We start from the raw sequence: 17,516 nt of genomic DNA on the forward strand, positions 1-17,516 counted from the left end.
ATACAAGGAATACCTTCCCTCCATTAAATGTTGAGGAAAAAGAATAATTTACTGTTGTTAGAATTTGCAGTGGCTGCCAAGTCGCTTTTCTTGGAGTGCCCGCTCTGTTCTGCCTGGACTCTTCCATACTTTTTTTCCATCTTTTCCTCAAAGGTCTGAATGATTGAATTCCCAGCCCCTCTCCTGTAAGAGCTGGATAGCCTTTTGTGTAATCCCTTTAACGACCACTTGGAAACCTGTGATGTGCAGCACCTACATGCTACAGTCCCTGTACTGGTGAACTGCTTCCTCTGGTTGTGTGTTTAGGAAGAATCCTGGGCCAATTTCCAAATTCCTGCTCTCCATCCACTAGTGGGTAAATTGTAGAATTCCCACTTGCCTCAGGACTTCTTCTTTGAATCAGATACAACCCCTGAACATAGGAAATTTCTGCCACGGCTTATCTTTGAAGACCAGCTTTTGCATGGCAAAACAGATCATGCAAATGAACCGAGCAGGAACACATGTTACACTTCTGTGTATGCTTTTAGCATCATTACTGGAAGTTGCAAAACTGGTCTCGGTAGCTGGATATTCTGACAATGATAGTCCATGTTGCATGCAGATGGGCATGCACAGTGGAGTGCATGCATCATATCACTCAAGACCGGAAGGTTTTTCTTGTAGTTAGGGAGAGGAGACTTGACGAAGTCTCTGCATCTCTCAGCCTAGCGCTGTGCTAGGTTGGACAGAGTATCTCTGCCACCATTCTGCTTTTTTTCCAGCTGTTCCTTGTGCTCCAGTACTTAGCAGCTGTTTGTGTTTTTTCTTGCAGCTGCTTGTCCTGTGATGCCTTCTGTTTTTCTTTCCAATCTTTGGTTCACTTCCTCAGTGGCTTTCTGTCATTTTCCATCCTAACATTACTTGTGCTCTAGTGCTTTCTCCTCTATGGAGCCTCTGTAAGACAGGGAGAGGGGTGTGTCCCTGACTGGTCCTGTACGCTGTCCCCTCAAGCTGAAAAGTTATCCCATGGACAGGGCTGTGACAGCCATCTCAGGTTACGGTGTTAAATACTATTAGCAATTGGTATGGCTCAGGCGAGACTGCACTGCATATCTGTGCAAACAGCTTGATTTCTCAGTATTAAATCTCTTTTAAGGTGCTTCTCCCTTCTCTGTAAATCACTGTTCTTGCTGTCCCAGTTACATTAAGACCTCATTTTTGATCTGTGGAGCTTAAAAGGTTGTTTGACTTGGAAAGGTTGTTTTGGAACATCTGCCTTTTTAAATCTGTGCTCTGCATGGACCTCATACTTTGGGGTCTTTGGTTGACTTTCGGTGTGGTCTGGTTTCACTAAGGACAGGGTGCTACGCAAGTTCTGTGCTGATCTTGTGGTTGACTTAGTCACCTTCCTTTTGAGAATTTGAAGATTTCATTTGAATCACTTTCTTAATTTCTTCGCCCTCTTAAGGATTTCTCAGATCTCTTTCCCAATATCAGATGTTTCATGCTGGAGTCAAATCTGTTTATACTCAGCTTTCCATCTTACCTTAGCACCACTTTTTTTCTGCTGCAGTCTTCTCTCCAGTTATCACTGGTAAAACAACTGTGGTCCAAAGAGTTTATTCTTTGACCTTGCTGCAACTTTGAGTTGTCAGCAGCTACCTGTTGTTGGAGGTCCAAGAGTTTAAGCTCTGACAAGATGATCTATTTTCAGTCTATTTGTGATGTTACCGTGGATGATTTTCCATCTGTATTCTGTGGGGCCTGGTTTGTGCAAAGGGCTATTTATTATACTGGGTATAGGTGAGCGGTGTCATGGTCTGTGGCTGCTATTCTTATGCACAGATGATCTTGATCACATATCTCAGGCTGATTGGAAGATGTGTCGAACCTGTTGCAGACTTCTCTTTTGATGCTGTTCTGTTTGGTCCTTAGATACCGCATCCTTTTAAGGAGCTGCTGGGGGTCAGACTAGCATGTGGTTGACCTCCTGCCAGCAGGTCCATGGGTCCTGGAGACGGGTGATCCGTTCCGGTATGTCTGTTTCTCTTTGCCATTTAACAATATTCCCCCTCCACCTTGGGATTTCTTACAACAGTCATCTTGGATCTTACTTCCCCAGCTTTCTGTTGTCTCTGGGAGCTGCAGGATGCTGTATACTGGGTATTTCCAGAGGTCTAGAGAGAAATGGTGGTGACACCTCTGGATGTCAGACAGTATGATGCTCTGTCTTCAGGTTCACCTTCCCAGTCCTGGCACTGCCAAGCTGCTGTGTCCTGTCTTTGGACAACCCTTTTTATAAGGAACTGCTGTGCTAAGGTGGGTTCCTATTCTGGTTTCTCACAGTGCGAAGTCTTCACCAGCTTGCTCTCCTGGTAGCTAGTCTCAGGCACAATACTGTATCCCCATTTCTCTACCTGGAAAATTAGCGGAGATCAGCCTCTTCAAAATTCCCATCCTTCAGAAACCTGGTTTTTAAGGTAAGTAGTCAGAGATTATATCTTACCAAATGCCAGGGTGGGTTCCCTCTTGTGATATCTTTCATGTCCTTCAGATTTCTTGAAGAGAAACCCTCTCATTTTGTGTCTGCGGAAATACTGCAAACATTGCAGGAGAAGTCCGTCTTTCTCTCTCCCATCGAGATACTTCCTAATTGATGGTCCTTCTCTGGGAGGTTTGGAACCCAGAATTCTGGTGTCAGCGGTCCATAGAGGAACAGAAACTTCACAGCTTGGCACTGAGCAAAACATGCAGGATTTGTTAGTCATACTTCAAGTGTTTCTGTACCTAGGTTGACCAACAGCATAAGCTTCAAAACACAAGGAGGGATAACTTCCTCTCTTGTGCTGAGAAACAACTGGCTCCTGCTTCTAGTGATTTGAAAACCATTCACTAGTATCAGCGATCCTCTTCCTGGAACTTCAAAAGCTTTAGCTGAGGGGCTGAAGCAGGTTTTGCAGCTAGACCATAAATACCAGTGTTAATCCTAACTCTGAAAGTTATTTTAAAGTGAGGCTGTTGGCACAGGACCATGCACTCGCAAGCCAGGTGCTGTACTGCATCCCTGCTGGGAACACCGTTCTGACCCCGCAGTGATGCTGCCAGGGTGTCTGGTCCTCTGGTCTCAGTCTTGGAGACTTCAGTCAAGACAAGACAGATAGTGTTTTATGTTCTGATTTGCTCTGTTGTTCTTCAGCACCTCTAACACTGGTGTTGTCTTTGGCCTCTAAGAAATAGTCCTGGAGAACATGTAATGGTGGAGAAAGGAAAACTGAAATATTTAAAGATATATAGTTTAATTTCTTACAGAGATCCAAGAGAGTTTAGTAGTTGTTACCCTGTGAATGCAGTACATATACCAAAATTTGTATATTAACAGTAGTCAAGAAATAGATTGACATAATTTACATGGGAATGGCTTTTTTTTTTTTTTTTTTTTTTTGAATGTGATACGACAGCACATTAAATTTTCTTTGGAAATCTCTATTTTGATGCATCAGTAGAACTTAGTGGATTAGAAATCATTAACATAGCATCCCCTAGCATACTTTTAATACTAACTTGTTTTTGGCAGTCTCAGGCTGGAGCAAGTCAAGACTAGCTGGCATATAAAAAGGAAATGCTGTGGAGCTTGTCGTAAAAGCAGTGTGAAAGAAATGTAAAGCTCTGATGAGAAGAACAGCTGAAAGCTAACCCATAACTTTACTCTTGATCACATTATTTAAAGTCTGGATGTCCCTTTTTATATTCTGGTGATTACAGAGCAATTCTTAGATTTCATAAGAGCTTGAACAACTTTATTACAACAATTACTGTGTTGCTTCATGCTAAAACTCTTTTACTATCGCGTTTGGCAATACAAGCTACGAGTTTTTTTTTAAAGCAGATTTAGCCACTTGGATAATACATGAGACTCGCGTTTTTTTGGGGTTTTTTTGTTTTTTTTTAACATAGAAAAATGGTGGAATGCACAAAGCTTACAATGCAGGCATCATTCCTCAGGCCTTGTAACTTCAGTTTTGCAAGATGGAGGTGCTTTTGTCAATGGAAGTGTCTTGGTAGTGTATGATACTTCTTTATTTATGTGATTTATTTTTAATGCTGCTTTGATGGCTGCCTCTAAAGGGGAAAAAGAGAAGAAAGGAGTTAAATAAGAACTGGCTTATAAAAAGTTTGTTTCTTTTTTCTCTGTCCCTGGGTTCCTCACCATTGTGTTGATTGGTAACCAGCGGAAGTTATGCACCTTGGGTGACTGATCCTTCCTATAGGCGTAAGTCTATGTTGGTACATTTTGACTTCACGTACAAACTGTTAGGTCTGTGTGTTTATGTATCTTCACCTGTGTAACATCCTGAGTGCTCTGCTTGGCTTTCCCAGCTCCTGTTTATGATGCACATTGTTATTCTGCGTTTGTGATTAATTGAGAGCGTTGCTGTAAGCTATAAGAAGGTTATCAGTAGTCAGAGTCACAGGAGCTTTGATAGTGGTTTGTATTGCTGTGCCTGAAAGTCAGGACGTATCTGAAGTTTAGAATCTGTCTTTAGGCATTTAGGAATGAAATTACAGTCCGTCTGAGGAGATGCAATCTGATATGAAATCTGGAAGAATGAATGGTGGAAGTATCAGGCAAAGGTATAATATACTTCCTTTTTCTAAAATCAAATCAAATAATAAATACAAAGAAATATATGCTAGCCTTTGTGTACCCAAATACGATCAGTTTCTTACAAAACTCAACTGTTGGTCTTCTGCAAGTAGTGCTTTTGGAACAAGTAGTGGTGGAACCCCATAGCCTGTAAAGATGGTTAAAATAACTGTCAAGAGTTACCGTGGGAAGCCAGGACCAGGGGAGCCTGGAATAAGGTTCACTTGTCTGAGCCAGTTACCCAGCCTGGGTTGTGGACATGCTGAATAAATGAACATTTCCATGCGGAAAGGAAAAACCCTTCTGATGTTTCATAATGGTGATGGATTGTAGTGATTATGCATAAGATGGAAATGGTGCATGTGTTTGCTCTCTTGTACTACTGAAACTAAGAAAAACTATGCAAAAGCAATCTGGAGATCCCAGATGAAGACTGCAGCTTTCCTGCAGCATGCTGCTGGTACTCTGCCTGTGGTCCTGTCTCGTAGCAACCACTTCTCTGAGAGAAGCCTGTTCTTGGAACATGTCTCCGCTTTGGTCAGGTATAAAATATTAAATGGGAAAAGTTGCTGAAGAAGACTGCTTTGGCCATTATTCCTTTCTTGAACCTCAAAAAAGCAGAGATCTGAACTGTGAGGTATTTTAACTGTCACGATTCTTACTTCCCTCTGGAGGCAGGGATCTGAGTGCAAAATCTCAAATGTTAGAATTTAGGGGATTTTTTTTCTGGAAGTAGAAAATGCAATGTCTTATTCTTGCAACGAGTTTGTGTTTCTTTGCAGAAGATAGAGAATTGATAATTCTGGTTCCCTTTTGCCTACCTAAGAAGCAGCAGCTGAAAAACAGATGATTAAGCCTTCTGTTAAACCTTTGGCACACCCCTTATTCAAGGTGCAACTCAGCCCTTTTTGTGGTTACACCCACCCTTAGGTGCAGGCTCTTAGCACTTAACCCTGTGCTGCGTGCTGCCAGTATGAGTTTGTCTGCGGTATTAAGTAAGAGCGTATTTTTTTTTTATAAGCAGCGGAAATGAGAAAAGAAAAAATAATCCCATAATGAAATGTTTTCTGTTCTTCAGAGTTTTCATAAAGTTTGTCATTACCCTGTTACTCATTTTATGTTACTCCGTCTCTGTAACTAACCTTAAAAATTGTTCAGTGTCCTGCTTTTTAATCCAGAGCTGGATGTAAATCTTTGCTGAGAGTCCTGGAGACCTCTCTGTAAGTTATACTAGCACGGCTGATTTCAAGAGACCACGGAGTTGCCAGGTTTCGTGCTGAATTCTTGCCCTAACGTGTCCCAAGTCAGGAACCGGGATTTCTTTGGGTGTTTGCCTGCTGTAGGCCATAGCTGACTTACAGACTGCCTTTTGCTGTTGTTCAGCTTGGTCACCACGTGAATTGCTGTGCTCTGTCAGCAGGCTTAATAACACGCTTTCAGACTCCTCCTTCCACATTGCTTTAAGTGGCTGCTGAAGTACTGAGTACTTTAACAGCTCAGAAGCTAATATATGGGAGTTTTGCAAAAGCAGCCAAATTAATCCTGTTAAACGCTGTGTGTGTCTGCGGGGGGAAATGGAATTAATCCCTGAATAGCGTTTAATCCTGGGAGGAAGGTGCTATTTGAGAAAACATTGATTTATAGAGGAGTTCAGAACCAATTGAAAGCTAATTGAGGATTAGTTCAGTCTCTGGCTCTAAGAGGGTATTATAGAAAGTGTATAACGTGCCCAGTGGATGAGGTATAATGACTAATAAATTACTAACCAATGCACACATCTACCAGCGTGGCAGAGGCTGGGGAATCCTAAAGGCAGATGTAATTAAGACGCAGTAACCTAAAAATGGCTTTGCAAAAATTGGGCTGTGTGGAGCAACCTCTGTGATTGCGTTAGGCTGCTGCAAATATTAAAAGCTCTAAAAATAGCAGCCAAGTGGTAGTACAAAGCACCTGGTGTGCCTGAGAAGGAAACAGAGCTAGCGGAGCTACTTAACGTGCTTTCAAGAAGTTTTCAGCCGTTAGAATGGGTAGATGGTTGGTATGTGTTAAAACAGCGGGAGGAACCGCGCGGGTCTGGGTTAGGAGCGGGGTTTCCCCTCAGGCACCGTCCGTTCGGGCTGCCCGTGGCGGGAAGGCGCCCATGGGGCGGGCAGCCGTCGGGGAGGGGAGGGGAGGGGAGGCTGCTGCCGCCCTCCTCCCTCAGCCCGGAGGTGCCAAAATGGGGTGCGACAGGGCCGGGCTCACCCCAAGGCTGCCCTCGGCGGTGGCGGCCTCCCCTGTCACTCGGTGGGTGGGCTGGTGACGGGGCGCCATGTCGTGTCGCGCGGTGGGAGGGAGGGAGGCGAGGCGGCCGCGGCCCTCCCTGTCCCCTCGCTGCCTGCCGCCAGCAGCCGTGCTCTGCGACCGCCAAAAACGCTGAACCACCATGGGAAGCGGCCGTAGCCTGCGGGCCGCCTCGGTGCCAGCGAGCCGGCTCCGCGCTTGGAGCGGGCGGTGGCGTCCTCAAGTTGCGTGAGGGGATTTTGAGTTGTTGGCTGCAGTCTGCGTGTGCTCGATTTTAAACCAAGCTTTGCGGAGGCAGCCCCGCAGCGCGGGACTAGGTGCTGCCGGCTCCGCGTGCCGCCGAAAGGGCGGTTTTTGTTCCGGGCTATGGGTGCCCACAGCAGCGCGGGTGCCTGCGGCGTCGCTGAACCAGGCCTGGCCTTGCCGCCATGGCCGCTGGGCTAGCGAGGCTGAACAGTGAGCATAGACATGGAAATCCGTTGTGCCATGTTTATTAAGACATACCGGAATAGAATCACCCCTTAATTTTCTACAGCAGAAACAAAACAAAACTATTTCTCGACTTCTGTATAAATACGTAAGCAGAAATTCTGGGACTCGGAGCTGTAAAATCAAGGTCCAGTGGCCGACGCTCCTGTGTCCGGTTCGGGCGTGGGGTTTGTATGTGCTGTTTTTGTGAGCGTCTCTACCCTTCTGCATAATATCTTTTCTACAAACGGCTTGCACAGGAACATGTGTATCAAAGGATCCATGCAGACGTTCGTGGCAGCGAGCCACAGCGTGCTTTCCTTGGCCATGAAAAGCTGGTTCTGCAGACGGCAGTCCATCCTGCTCCTGGTCTGACTGAGAGTGTAAGGGACCCTGCTAAAGTGAAACGGGGCAAAACACAGGAAAAACACGGTAAAAATGATGAATACTTTCCCCTTTATCTTTTGTTGGCTTTTGTTATCTTTCCTCTGCGTCTTTGTGTAAGACTCGTATACCTTCTTGGCAATGACGATGTAGAACAGCAGCATGAGGATCAGGACGGTCCAGAAGACCAACTGACAGATGTAGTTGACGGCTTCGTGCCACTTCAGCCCCAAGTCGTTCTTCAGCGAGGCACACTTCTTCACAGATTGAGGTGTCGCTTTCTTGTTTGATAAAATCATATTTGGCAGAGAGAGAACGAAGAAAAAGAGCCAAACCAGGCCCGCAAGAATTTTTGCTGAGGTAATGTTTTGCACCCAGAACTTCCCAAAAGGTCTCACAATCTTGAGAAACCTGTCAAAAGCAATGAGACCAAGCAGTACAATACTGATATACATGGTTTCATAAAATACCACAGCTGAAAAACGGCAAACAAATGCTTTGAGTTGCCATGGTCCCAGGCCAGAGTCTGTAAGGATCTTCAGAGGAAGCATCAGGGTCATTATAGAATCAGAAACTAGTGTATTTTTCAAGTAGACAATGAAAGTTGATGTGCTTGGAATATGGAAGAAAGCCCAAAAAGCCAAGCTGTTCAGTGTAAGTCCCAGAAGGAAGACAAGCGTATATAGTATTGGGAACACCACGTGGGTAATCCTGGTGTCCCGGTGGCACGGCGTGGAGGAGGGTGTTTCACTGGAATTACTGATGATACTCTGGTTTGCAAATTCTCCCATTGTTTGAAACAGACTTAGGGGGAAAGGGGAGAAAAAACAAACACAACAGTTTTATATTTAAAATGACATGCTCTTCACTGTGCCTAGCAGGTGTATACAAACAAACAGAAAACCCTCTCAATGTATGTACATTAGATTGCCCAGTTTTCCTTCTCGTATAAAATCTAAATTTTTGTCCAAGTTGTTTAGACTGATGCTCTCTAATGAAAAGTTTAAAATGGTATATATTCATTATTGAGGCCTAAGATAATATAACAGCAAAGCGTAGCAGCAGAACGCGTGCAGAACAATTTGTCTTTACATAGAAATGTATTTTAAAATACGATAATCCCTTGAATAGAAATTTTATGCTTATGGCCCAAAAGCAATGTGCTTCTGGGGAAGCAACTTCTGATGTTTCTTACCAAGCACAGACCCTTTTTTTCATTTCTCAGTGCAGATTTAAATAACATTTTTTGGGATAAATGCACGATCCTGATCATCAGCCTCTTTTACGTGTTAGAGCCAGACTCCCTGCGTGCTGCTCTATACCGTATGAGCGCGGCGATACTGTAGGTACCTGCTTAAGCGTGGCAGCGGCGTCTTTGGCTATCTGCTGTTCATGTGCTGTTCCTCTGCTGACAGTAATCTTGAGCAAAGTACTAGGAATGGGGAAATGTGCGCGAAGATGAGACTTTCTGCTGGTGATGTTGTGTTATTTCCTTCCCCATTTTCATGTATTGCCCTAGTTAGCTAATCACATTTGCTGTTGCCTTTCTCTCTGCCTTTCGCTATGTGGCAAGAAGTAAAATACCTTTTCCTTTATTGATGAAGAAAAAAATGACCATATCCATCAAAATAGGCATATTTTCTGGCTTTTCGTGTGTGTGGTACAGACCTGATCGCAATTACGTTGTGCCATTAAAATTTGGTTCCTTTAGAGACATGAGATAATACAACATAGATCACTTTCAGAAATCTTCAGGTTTAGCTCTGAGTTCTTGTTGATGTATGCGTGAATACCTGTATATTTCTGGATAGTAACAGTCATTGTTAAGTGATTGATTGGCTCATGATTATTAGTTATAGGAAAATTCTTTTCTTAGTCTTCCCTTAAAATGGAATGAAGCCCTGCAAGCTTACTCAGCTACAAAATCATGTACACTGACATATTCAGAAACCCAGTATCTTCCCTCTGCAGACTGAGTAATAAGCCAGTTAAACAACTGGAGGCATGAAAAACTGCAGTCATTTCTTTGTATTTTATGTTTTACACTGGAATGAACAGCTAAGGATTGAAATCTGCTGGATAATAATATTAGGGTCAGTGAAGAGGAGAAATGAAAACAATTAACAGCCTTAAACTGTGAAATACATTTTCTTAGTGAGACTGTTTATGTTGGCACATGAACCTGAGTTTGACTTTGACCTCCAGACTGGGATTTCTTACTTCTTTTGGGGTCTTTGTGACCAGGTGATATGGCATGGTGATTACAGCCACCTGGTTCTGGCAAGGCTGTTTTTGCTGCATGATATGCTTTGTATTTATTGTGTTGATTTCCAAGATTAGTAAAATCCATGTTCTTTTCATCCCCACTGGCAAATAGAATACTGAATGCTTGTGAAAATTTTTACTTCTGGCAAAAAACTACTAATAACTTCTTGCTCAAGTATTAAAGGGTCCCTTTATTTTCTTCTGAAGCACAAAACTCAGAACACGTGGAATCTAGTGTACTTCCCTGCACCGAGACCTTTCGGTATGAGTTTAACTGAGTCACGTGACTTGTCTCGTATTTTCCTGTCAAATGATGTGACTTAGGGCTCTGGCTCCTTGCTTTCTGCGACGTGGGAAACGGCTTGCGTTCAAGCCCTCTTTGTGGGCAGACGAGGATTGCTCTTCCAGGTTTTCAGGCTGTGGCTGTGTTGACAATAAGTTTGTGTATAAACATCTACGTTACAGTTAAGGTAGGCGTGTGTGCTGATGTCTGTTTAAATGGTTGGCCGAGAGCGTAGAGCCTTGAGGGTGACCAAGGCGAAGGTTGCCCTCAGCATCGTCAGCATTTGACATGTAGGTAGGTGCCTGACTTGACCTTAGTTCATGCATCAAAGGCTCTATAAAGCTGAGAGAGTCTGTTGCAATGCTGCGCTACTAATTTGCAGGGCAGCATCTGCCTTTTCTTCCCTGCTCACCTCTTGACACTGTTCCCAGCTTCAGACCCAGGTGCTAAGTACCTCTGTTTATCGTATCAGTGATTTCTGTTCAGTATGCAGGACAGCTTTACTATCTGTTGCCTACGTATCTCATTTGATCAGGAGGAGCAGCTGCCAGGTAATTGCCACTCTCTCTCCATGTGTAGGTGCCAAAACCGTGAGGAATGGGTGTTGCTGTGCCAGTGGGCATGTTGTGTTTTCCTTCCAGGCATCAGTCAGGAACTGGTCGATGCTGGGCACCCACCAGTCGCAGGAAGTGCTCTTTGAAGCACTTGCTTCCAGGGAAACAGTGATTCCCTGTTTTTTGCAGTATAACCCAGTCACTAACTGTGATCACTGTTAGTGCAGGTACCAGTATAAGCAGTGCACAGAAGAGTTTGTAAAATATTTGATTTATCCTGGCAGGCTGTGGGAGATGCATCAACTCTACTGCTAAGTGCTATAATAGTGAACTGTTGTAACTCTGTAGGATGCTGGATGTCAGTCCGGAAAATTCTTTGTGCCCTGCTAAGGACAGGATAACCTTACCAGATAAAGGTGAACAGGACGGTGGCTTTTGCTTGGACTGAGCTCTTGCAAGGTGGCGAAACAGAGAACTGTAATTTATTACACTAGCCTAGAATCTTTTTGACATGCAGGTGTTGTTATAATTGTTCCTGAAATACTCTCCTATTTTTTTCCACTTTTCCAAATGAAAAGGCATAAGTGGTTAAAATTTTTGTATTGGGCAAACAAAGCTGCCCTTAGTAATCAGTAAAGATTTAGCTTTGAGCCCTCCTTCCCCTGAAATCTAAACATTCTGTAAATTGAGGTTTCAGACATTTTCCAATATGATATATTATTCTCTATATAAGTGTACACTTTTTGTTTATTCTTTACATCGTAAAGAGAAATATTTGGAGATTTAAATCACATCTAGATAAGCCTGATTATGAAATTTCCAATGACATGCAACTATTGATTATTGGCCAATATATTAAAAATCGTAAGCATATAATGCAATAAACAAAATGTTCTTCTGTTGCCAAAAATCTGAACGGATAAGTAGATTAACTATATATGTCCTGTATTTCTATCTGTATGGAGCTGCATACAAGGTAACAACTCGCTGTATTTGAGAATCACATTTACTGTGGATTTTATTTGCATCTCTCGGCAGAGCTTGTTTTGGCGTGGACAAATTTGTGGCCCAAATTCAGTATGAACTGTAAAAATTTGGCAGTTCATAATCTACTCCTTTAGCATTTCATGACTTTGGCTTAGTTCTTCCTTATAGTTCTAACGGTAAGTTCTAACTGTAAAGTCCTAAGCTTTTTAATTTCTCCATTGACATTTTGCAACCGGTAACGTTAGTTCCAGTGTGCTTGTATTTCATCTGCAGGACAAAGAAAGAAGTTGGTGAAAATTGAGACATTGACTTTAGCAGAAAGAGGACTGGTGCTTTTTTTATTCAAATAAACAGATGGGCAAATAGCAGTACAGTTAGTTCTTAGCTCTATAACGGAGTCTCCTCTGTGTCGTCTCCTTCGTTCTGCTCCGCCGTCCGCGTTCCGAGTGCTGACGGCGGTGCGTGTTTGCACAGCATGTTTAGCAAGGACTTTCTAAAGGATTTGCAAAGAAAAAAGTATATGAATGGGTCTAGACAGGCATTTAGTGATGTCAGCCAGAGCGTGCTCTCTTTCAAGTAAAACAAGGTCTTCTGAGCAGAGCATTCAAAAACATGTCTCGTTTGGCTCAAAGTGTAGGGAATTCTAGTAAAATGGAAAGGCACAAAACAAATAAAGAACACTGCAATAATGATAAAAACCTTCAGATTTACGGTCTTTTTGGATGCTGCTTTTCCTGCGCATTTTGTCCTTTTATAGGATTTGTACAGTTCTCTGGTTATGAGCATGTAACATACAACTATGACTGCTAAATTAACCCAGAAGATCAATTGACAAATATAGTTTACAGTTTCATGCCAGACTAAGCCAAACTCGGATTTCAAGAGAGCACACTTCTTTACGTTCTTGGGTGTTTTTTTCTTGTTTGTTAGAATCATGTTGGGTAATGAAAGAGTAAACATTGATATCCAAATTGCTGTGGACAGGATCTTGGCACCTAAAAGGCTCCTCGTGGTTGATGTTCTGAATGGCGAAGTAGCTTTCTGATAGCGATCGATAGTTATTAGACCAAGAAACAAAATGCTAATGTACATGGTGAAGTAAAACACAACCTGGGTGACCTGGCATACGAATCCTCTCAGTACCCATGGTACCAGCTTTGCATCGCTAAGGATTTTAAATGGAAAAGTTAGGACCATGAGGATGTCAGAAATTACTGTGTTCTTGAGGAAGATGATGAAATTGGATTTACTGGATATTTTAAAAAAGATCCATGTTGCCAGGCCATTCATGGTGATACCCACCAGAAACAGGATTGTGTAAAGCAAAGGAAAAATGACTTGACTGATTTTGTTATCACTGGTGCAGTTGCTGTCGTTTCTAAAGTAGCTGAAGTTGTTTGTGGCTTTCATTTGCACTTCGTCTTTTCCCCCCTCCTTGTGAAAACAAAAAAGAAAAAAAAGTTAAATTGGGAGTCATATCTGTCATAAGACTTTGACCTTTTAAATCTATTTTAAGTTTTTTTTAGGGACAATCACGTTGGGGCTTTGGCTGCTGTGAGTTCTTCTGTTTCGCCTTACTGCGGATGACGTTTCTGTGTGTGAAGAGCCGGGCGCCCGGGCTTCGCTGCAGTTACTCGGGACACGCGGGGCAGGACAGGGCTATAATCTCATAATTGCCTGCATGCGTGTCTTCCAAGCAGCTTTTTTTTCCTCCGAAGTAGGAGAGAGGAACATCCTTTTCTGCATCCTTCTTAACATGCTGAAGGAGTAATGCTTAAACTGCTTTTGACTGCAGATTTAGCAGTGACAGTCTGAAGTGAAAGGAATCAAATGCTCCTTTTTATTTTCTTTCTGCTTTGCTGATCATCTTTCTTAGGGGTATTATTTCAGCCTGACTTTTTAGTTATTCCCGAAGCTGTTCTGTCTTTCTGCCCTGCCTGCTCAGGAACAACTCCTGTCTCCCCATACTCAGCTTCCAACCTGCACTTTGATTCAAAGGGTGAACGTGGCCCTCCACAAAGTCACCCTTCGTTTTTTTCAAAGGAGGCAGAAAAATAAAGTGAGACACAAGTAACTGCTCTTTAACTGTGCGTATTTAGTAGTTAGCTAAGTGTGTGTTATATTTAATGCTTACGAATTTACTACTAAATCCTCTTAGCTAAATAATGTATGGTTTTGTTTATATAGGTATTAGGTATTTATTTATACCTTTATTTCTAGTTTGACTCTTCTGCCTGTCATTGTCCTAAATGAGTTGCTTTATCAGTGCTGTGTTGCAACTAAACTTAACATTTCACTAACTTAAACCAACATGCAAAAGTTGCACAGAAGCTGTAGCCTCTCTAAACTTCTGCAGTGAGTATTCATACAACATCCTTGTTGAAACCATTGCATAACACCACTCACCTGTTAGGCCTGTATTGCCATGAGATAAAGCTGTATGACCAAATAACGTGTCAACCAGTCTGTTACTCACAAGCCTTGAACAGTTTGCATTGCGCTTACAAGTAAATGGAAGAAAGGACTAGGCCGAAGAACATTAGTTTTAATTTGAAAACCTTGATCAGATCAGCTCTGATCCAAATTTGTTGGCTAAAAAACGGGTAAGAATGTTGACTCAAAGTCAGTGTCATGTTTTGAAAGGAGTATATTTTAGATGTGTAGTGATACAGTTCTAAAAGTGGATATATTTCACTATGATCTGTATCTTCGTAAAATAAGGCGCTTCAGAGAGCTGAAGCTTTGTCAGCCAACGCCTAAGCATCTCTGACGTTTTCCTTTTAAAAGGCATAAAGTTTCATTGATTTATTTATTATCTGAAAGGGTTTGAAAGGAATTTCCAAACTGGCTTTTGTTTTGAATCATGTGAAAGATTTAGCTGCAGATTCTAATCCAAACGACATGAATATTCCATAAATGTGCAAAATCAGACAAAAAATGAAATGAAAGATAACATTACCGTAGCGTGCTGTTGAGAAGCGATGAAATACTTGGGTATGTCCTGGGATGGGAGGTTAATATTGCAGACAGAGCGTCATATGCTGTTCCTTTTTCTACACCTTCTGAGCAGGCAGAAGTGTTCGTACATGCAAGTCCTTCAGAGCAGAGCACGAGTGGTGTGGGAGCCGTCCATCCCAGTCTGAGGCTCAGGACTCCATCCACGGGTTTTAAACCGTTTTCTTAGCCAAAGAGACAGCTGCAAATTCCAAGTGGCATTTTTCAGTGCTTCTGCTTTTGTTTCCTCTAAAAGAGAGAAAGAAATAGAATTTCTAAAAATAGTTGGAGGTTTACTTCCTGCTTTTAACCTACACAGAGCCACTTTGTTAAAAAGAGATCATGTATTTTATAAGATCATGCAACTTTTCTCAGTGGAGAGTAGCACTCCCACCTACTATCATTTTGCCTTGTGATTGTGTGGTATGTATTGTTTAATGCTATTTTGATATATAGCCTTTTTTAAAAAAAAACTTTAAATTAGTCTCATTATATAGAGAGAAGTGGTGATTCATTGGTTTAGAGAAGATAATTGTATTACTGCACAAAATAATTACATGACTTTCAGACCATTTCTCCAAGTTTCTATGTGCAGTGCATTGATGTTCCATAACACAGTTTTTTAGAAAGCTAGATACAGTCAATTAGAATTTGAATAAAGTATGCATATTTCAGTTTCTTTTGGATATACAAGCTAGAATTTTGAGTTGAACTGCATCTTCTTTTAATGGATTTGTATATATAGCAAGAAAAATGGCATACAATTGCTAGACATCTTGTCTTCTATTTACTGATTTACTACTGAGTATCAATCCAAGTTACAATTTGGAGGATCATCTGTCTCCTCAGTTTGTCCGTATAGATGCATACAGAATTCATAATATCAAATTACATTTTTCCTTCTGTATTTTCACCCTGTTTTGTGATTTCATTTGGCTCTGCTTCCCCCACATTGATAACTACAGGAGATACTTCTGGAGATAGTCAAGGATTTCAGTGAAGGTTTGTTTAAAATTTGCTGATCGTGTACGTGACAGAGTTCATAGCTTACTGTAGTCCAGGCTATTCAAGTCTCAATTCTGCAAGTGGTGACAGAATTAAAAAAAAAAAAAAAAAAAAAAAAAAAAAAAAAGAGGCTTTATTCATTGTTGTCTTCTCAGGATGAATCCTCAAGTCATGAATGTAACCAGCGCATGATTCTTCTTTATGGTGTTGGTAAAGAGCGTGATGAAGCAAGGCATCAGCTGAAGAAGATTACCAAAGATATCCTGAAAATTCTCAATAAGAAGAGTACGACTGAAACGGGTGGTAAATGCTTTAACACTGCTGTATGGTAGTCTGTAGTGAAGATCATGGGAATGGAGGTGCTCAGCAAGTTGTTTGGAGCCATGCATGTTTATAATGCAATTTGGCTTTCATCCCCTTCACTGTCAATCAGCAAAAATTGACGTTAGTCCTACAGCGTGAAATGCCTTCTGTTGGACTGCCTTTCAGCTGCACCAGTGCAGTAAAGGGCTGCTTCAATTAGAAACCCCTATTTTCCATGTTAATAACTTGGCTGGAAACATTTGCATTTAGGCTAAAACCTGGAATATAAGATATTGGCCTGTAAGTGATGTGTATTCTTTACCCTCCTAGCAAAACTGTATGATTTACTTTTCAGGTCTTGTTAAATGTCACTTTTTTTTCCCCTCTCTCCACTTGAATAATCTCAGTCGTTTTTATATTGTTACATGCTGTGGAATATGTTTTTCCCAAGTGTAATTGAAAACTGAGACAAATAGGGTTTTATGTAGTCATGAATGACGCATTAAGATTTCTATGAATTGTCTTTAAAGCAGTAATAATGCAAAACTACTAGGGCTCCATAAAATATAAAATGACCAAAATAATTTTTTATCTTAAGTTGGGGATGAAGGGCAAAAAGCCAGGAAGAACAAACAAGAAGCATTTCCAACCCTAGAGACTGTGTTCACAAAACTACAGCAACTGTCATATTTTGATCAACATCAGGTGACATCTCAGGTACTTCCCTTGTATAAAATCATAGCCTTTTAAGTTCTGCTGTTGAGATATTAAATAGGAAGGAAACCTAGGTTTTAGATATGTTTTGCATATACCAGGAATTTTGAGTACACTGCTTCTTCAAAGGCAAAAGAAAAATGCTGCCGTGACATTTTAAAATACCTGCTTTGGTAGATATTTGGTGGTTTATTTTGGATTTTGTTCTGTTTTTTTGCAGAGTGCTTTCAGGGTTATGATAGATGTCATGAATTTTGTATTATGAAAAATTTGAAATAAATTTTACATAAATTTCAGTTAACTGTGTTGTTTAGGGCTCATCATTAAATTAGGCACTTACACATATGCGAGAGATTGGTAGATAAGGTATGTTACTGATCTGTATTTATGAAGGGTAGTGAACTTTTCTGTGTTTTCCTGCAATGAACTGAGTATGTGTCTTTGAGAATCGGATAATGTGGTTTGGCCTGGTCTTGGTATTAGAATTTATGTTCAGCCTTTACTATTAGAAAGCTACTTTAGTGGCTGACTAGAGAACATAAATGATTTGTTTTAAATGACAAGTCTGACTTGTTTGGTTTACATCAGGACTTGAAAGTGTGCAAACATATCCACATAGAATTTAATCATTTTATCAGTTATTATTTTT

At 41.5% G+C, this 17,516-nt stretch overlaps 3 protein-coding genes across 12 annotated transcripts in view; 1 reads left to right on the plus strand and 2 right to left on the minus strand.

Annotated features, from left to right (window-relative positions):
* The window catches only part of MED12L (mediator complex subunit 12L), a 154,434-nt gene that overhangs the window by 93,106 nt on the left and 43,812 nt on the right, over positions 1 to 17,516 (plus strand). For all 10 annotated transcript variants that reach the window (XM_064516467.1, XM_064516468.1, XM_064516472.1 and 7 more), the window contains 2 exons: positions 16,006 to 16,153; positions 16,752 to 16,870. In XM_064516467.1, coding sequence (XP_064372537.1) covers positions 16,006 to 16,153; positions 16,752 to 16,870 — 267 coding nt within the window. The remainder of the gene's footprint in view (positions 1 to 16,005; positions 16,154 to 16,751; positions 16,871 to 17,516) is intronic.
* P2RY13 (purinergic receptor P2Y13) lies at positions 7,386 to 9,197 on the minus strand. The gene is made up of 2 exons (XM_026096905.2): positions 9,113 to 9,197; positions 7,386 to 8,566 (listed from the first exon to the last, which is right to left on the minus strand). The coding sequence occupies exon 2, from the start codon at positions 8,551 to 8,553 to the stop codon at positions 7,522 to 7,524; it is 1,032 nt and encodes a 343-aa protein (XP_025952690.2). The 5' UTR covers positions 8,554 to 8,566; positions 9,113 to 9,197; the 3' UTR covers positions 7,386 to 7,521.
* P2RY12 (purinergic receptor P2Y12) lies at positions 12,119 to 15,148 on the minus strand. The gene is made up of 2 exons (XM_026096906.2): positions 14,811 to 15,148; positions 12,119 to 13,285 (listed from the first exon to the last, which is right to left on the minus strand). Exon 2 carries the CDS (start codon positions 13,259 to 13,261, stop codon positions 12,239 to 12,241), a length of 1,023 nt encoding a protein of 340 aa, XP_025952691.1. The 5' UTR covers positions 13,262 to 13,285; positions 14,811 to 15,148; the 3' UTR covers positions 12,119 to 12,238.

The sequence above is a fragment of the Dromaius novaehollandiae genome, chromosome 9 (assembly GCF_036370855.1).
Source record: "Dromaius novaehollandiae isolate bDroNov1 chromosome 9, bDroNov1.hap1, whole genome shotgun sequence".
NCBI classification, from domain to species: Eukaryota; Metazoa; Chordata; class Aves; order Casuariiformes; family Dromaiidae; genus Dromaius; species Dromaius novaehollandiae.

Bases quoted from the DNA above. Each gene is read 5' to 3' on its own strand.
- P2RY13 (XM_026096905.2), bottom strand. From the start codon at position 8,553: ATGGGAGAATTTGCAAACCAGAGTATCATCAGTAATTCCAGTGAAACA.
- P2RY12 (XM_026096906.2), bottom strand. From the start codon at position 13,261: ATGAAAGCCACAAACAACTTCAGCTACTTTAGAAACGACAGCAACTGC.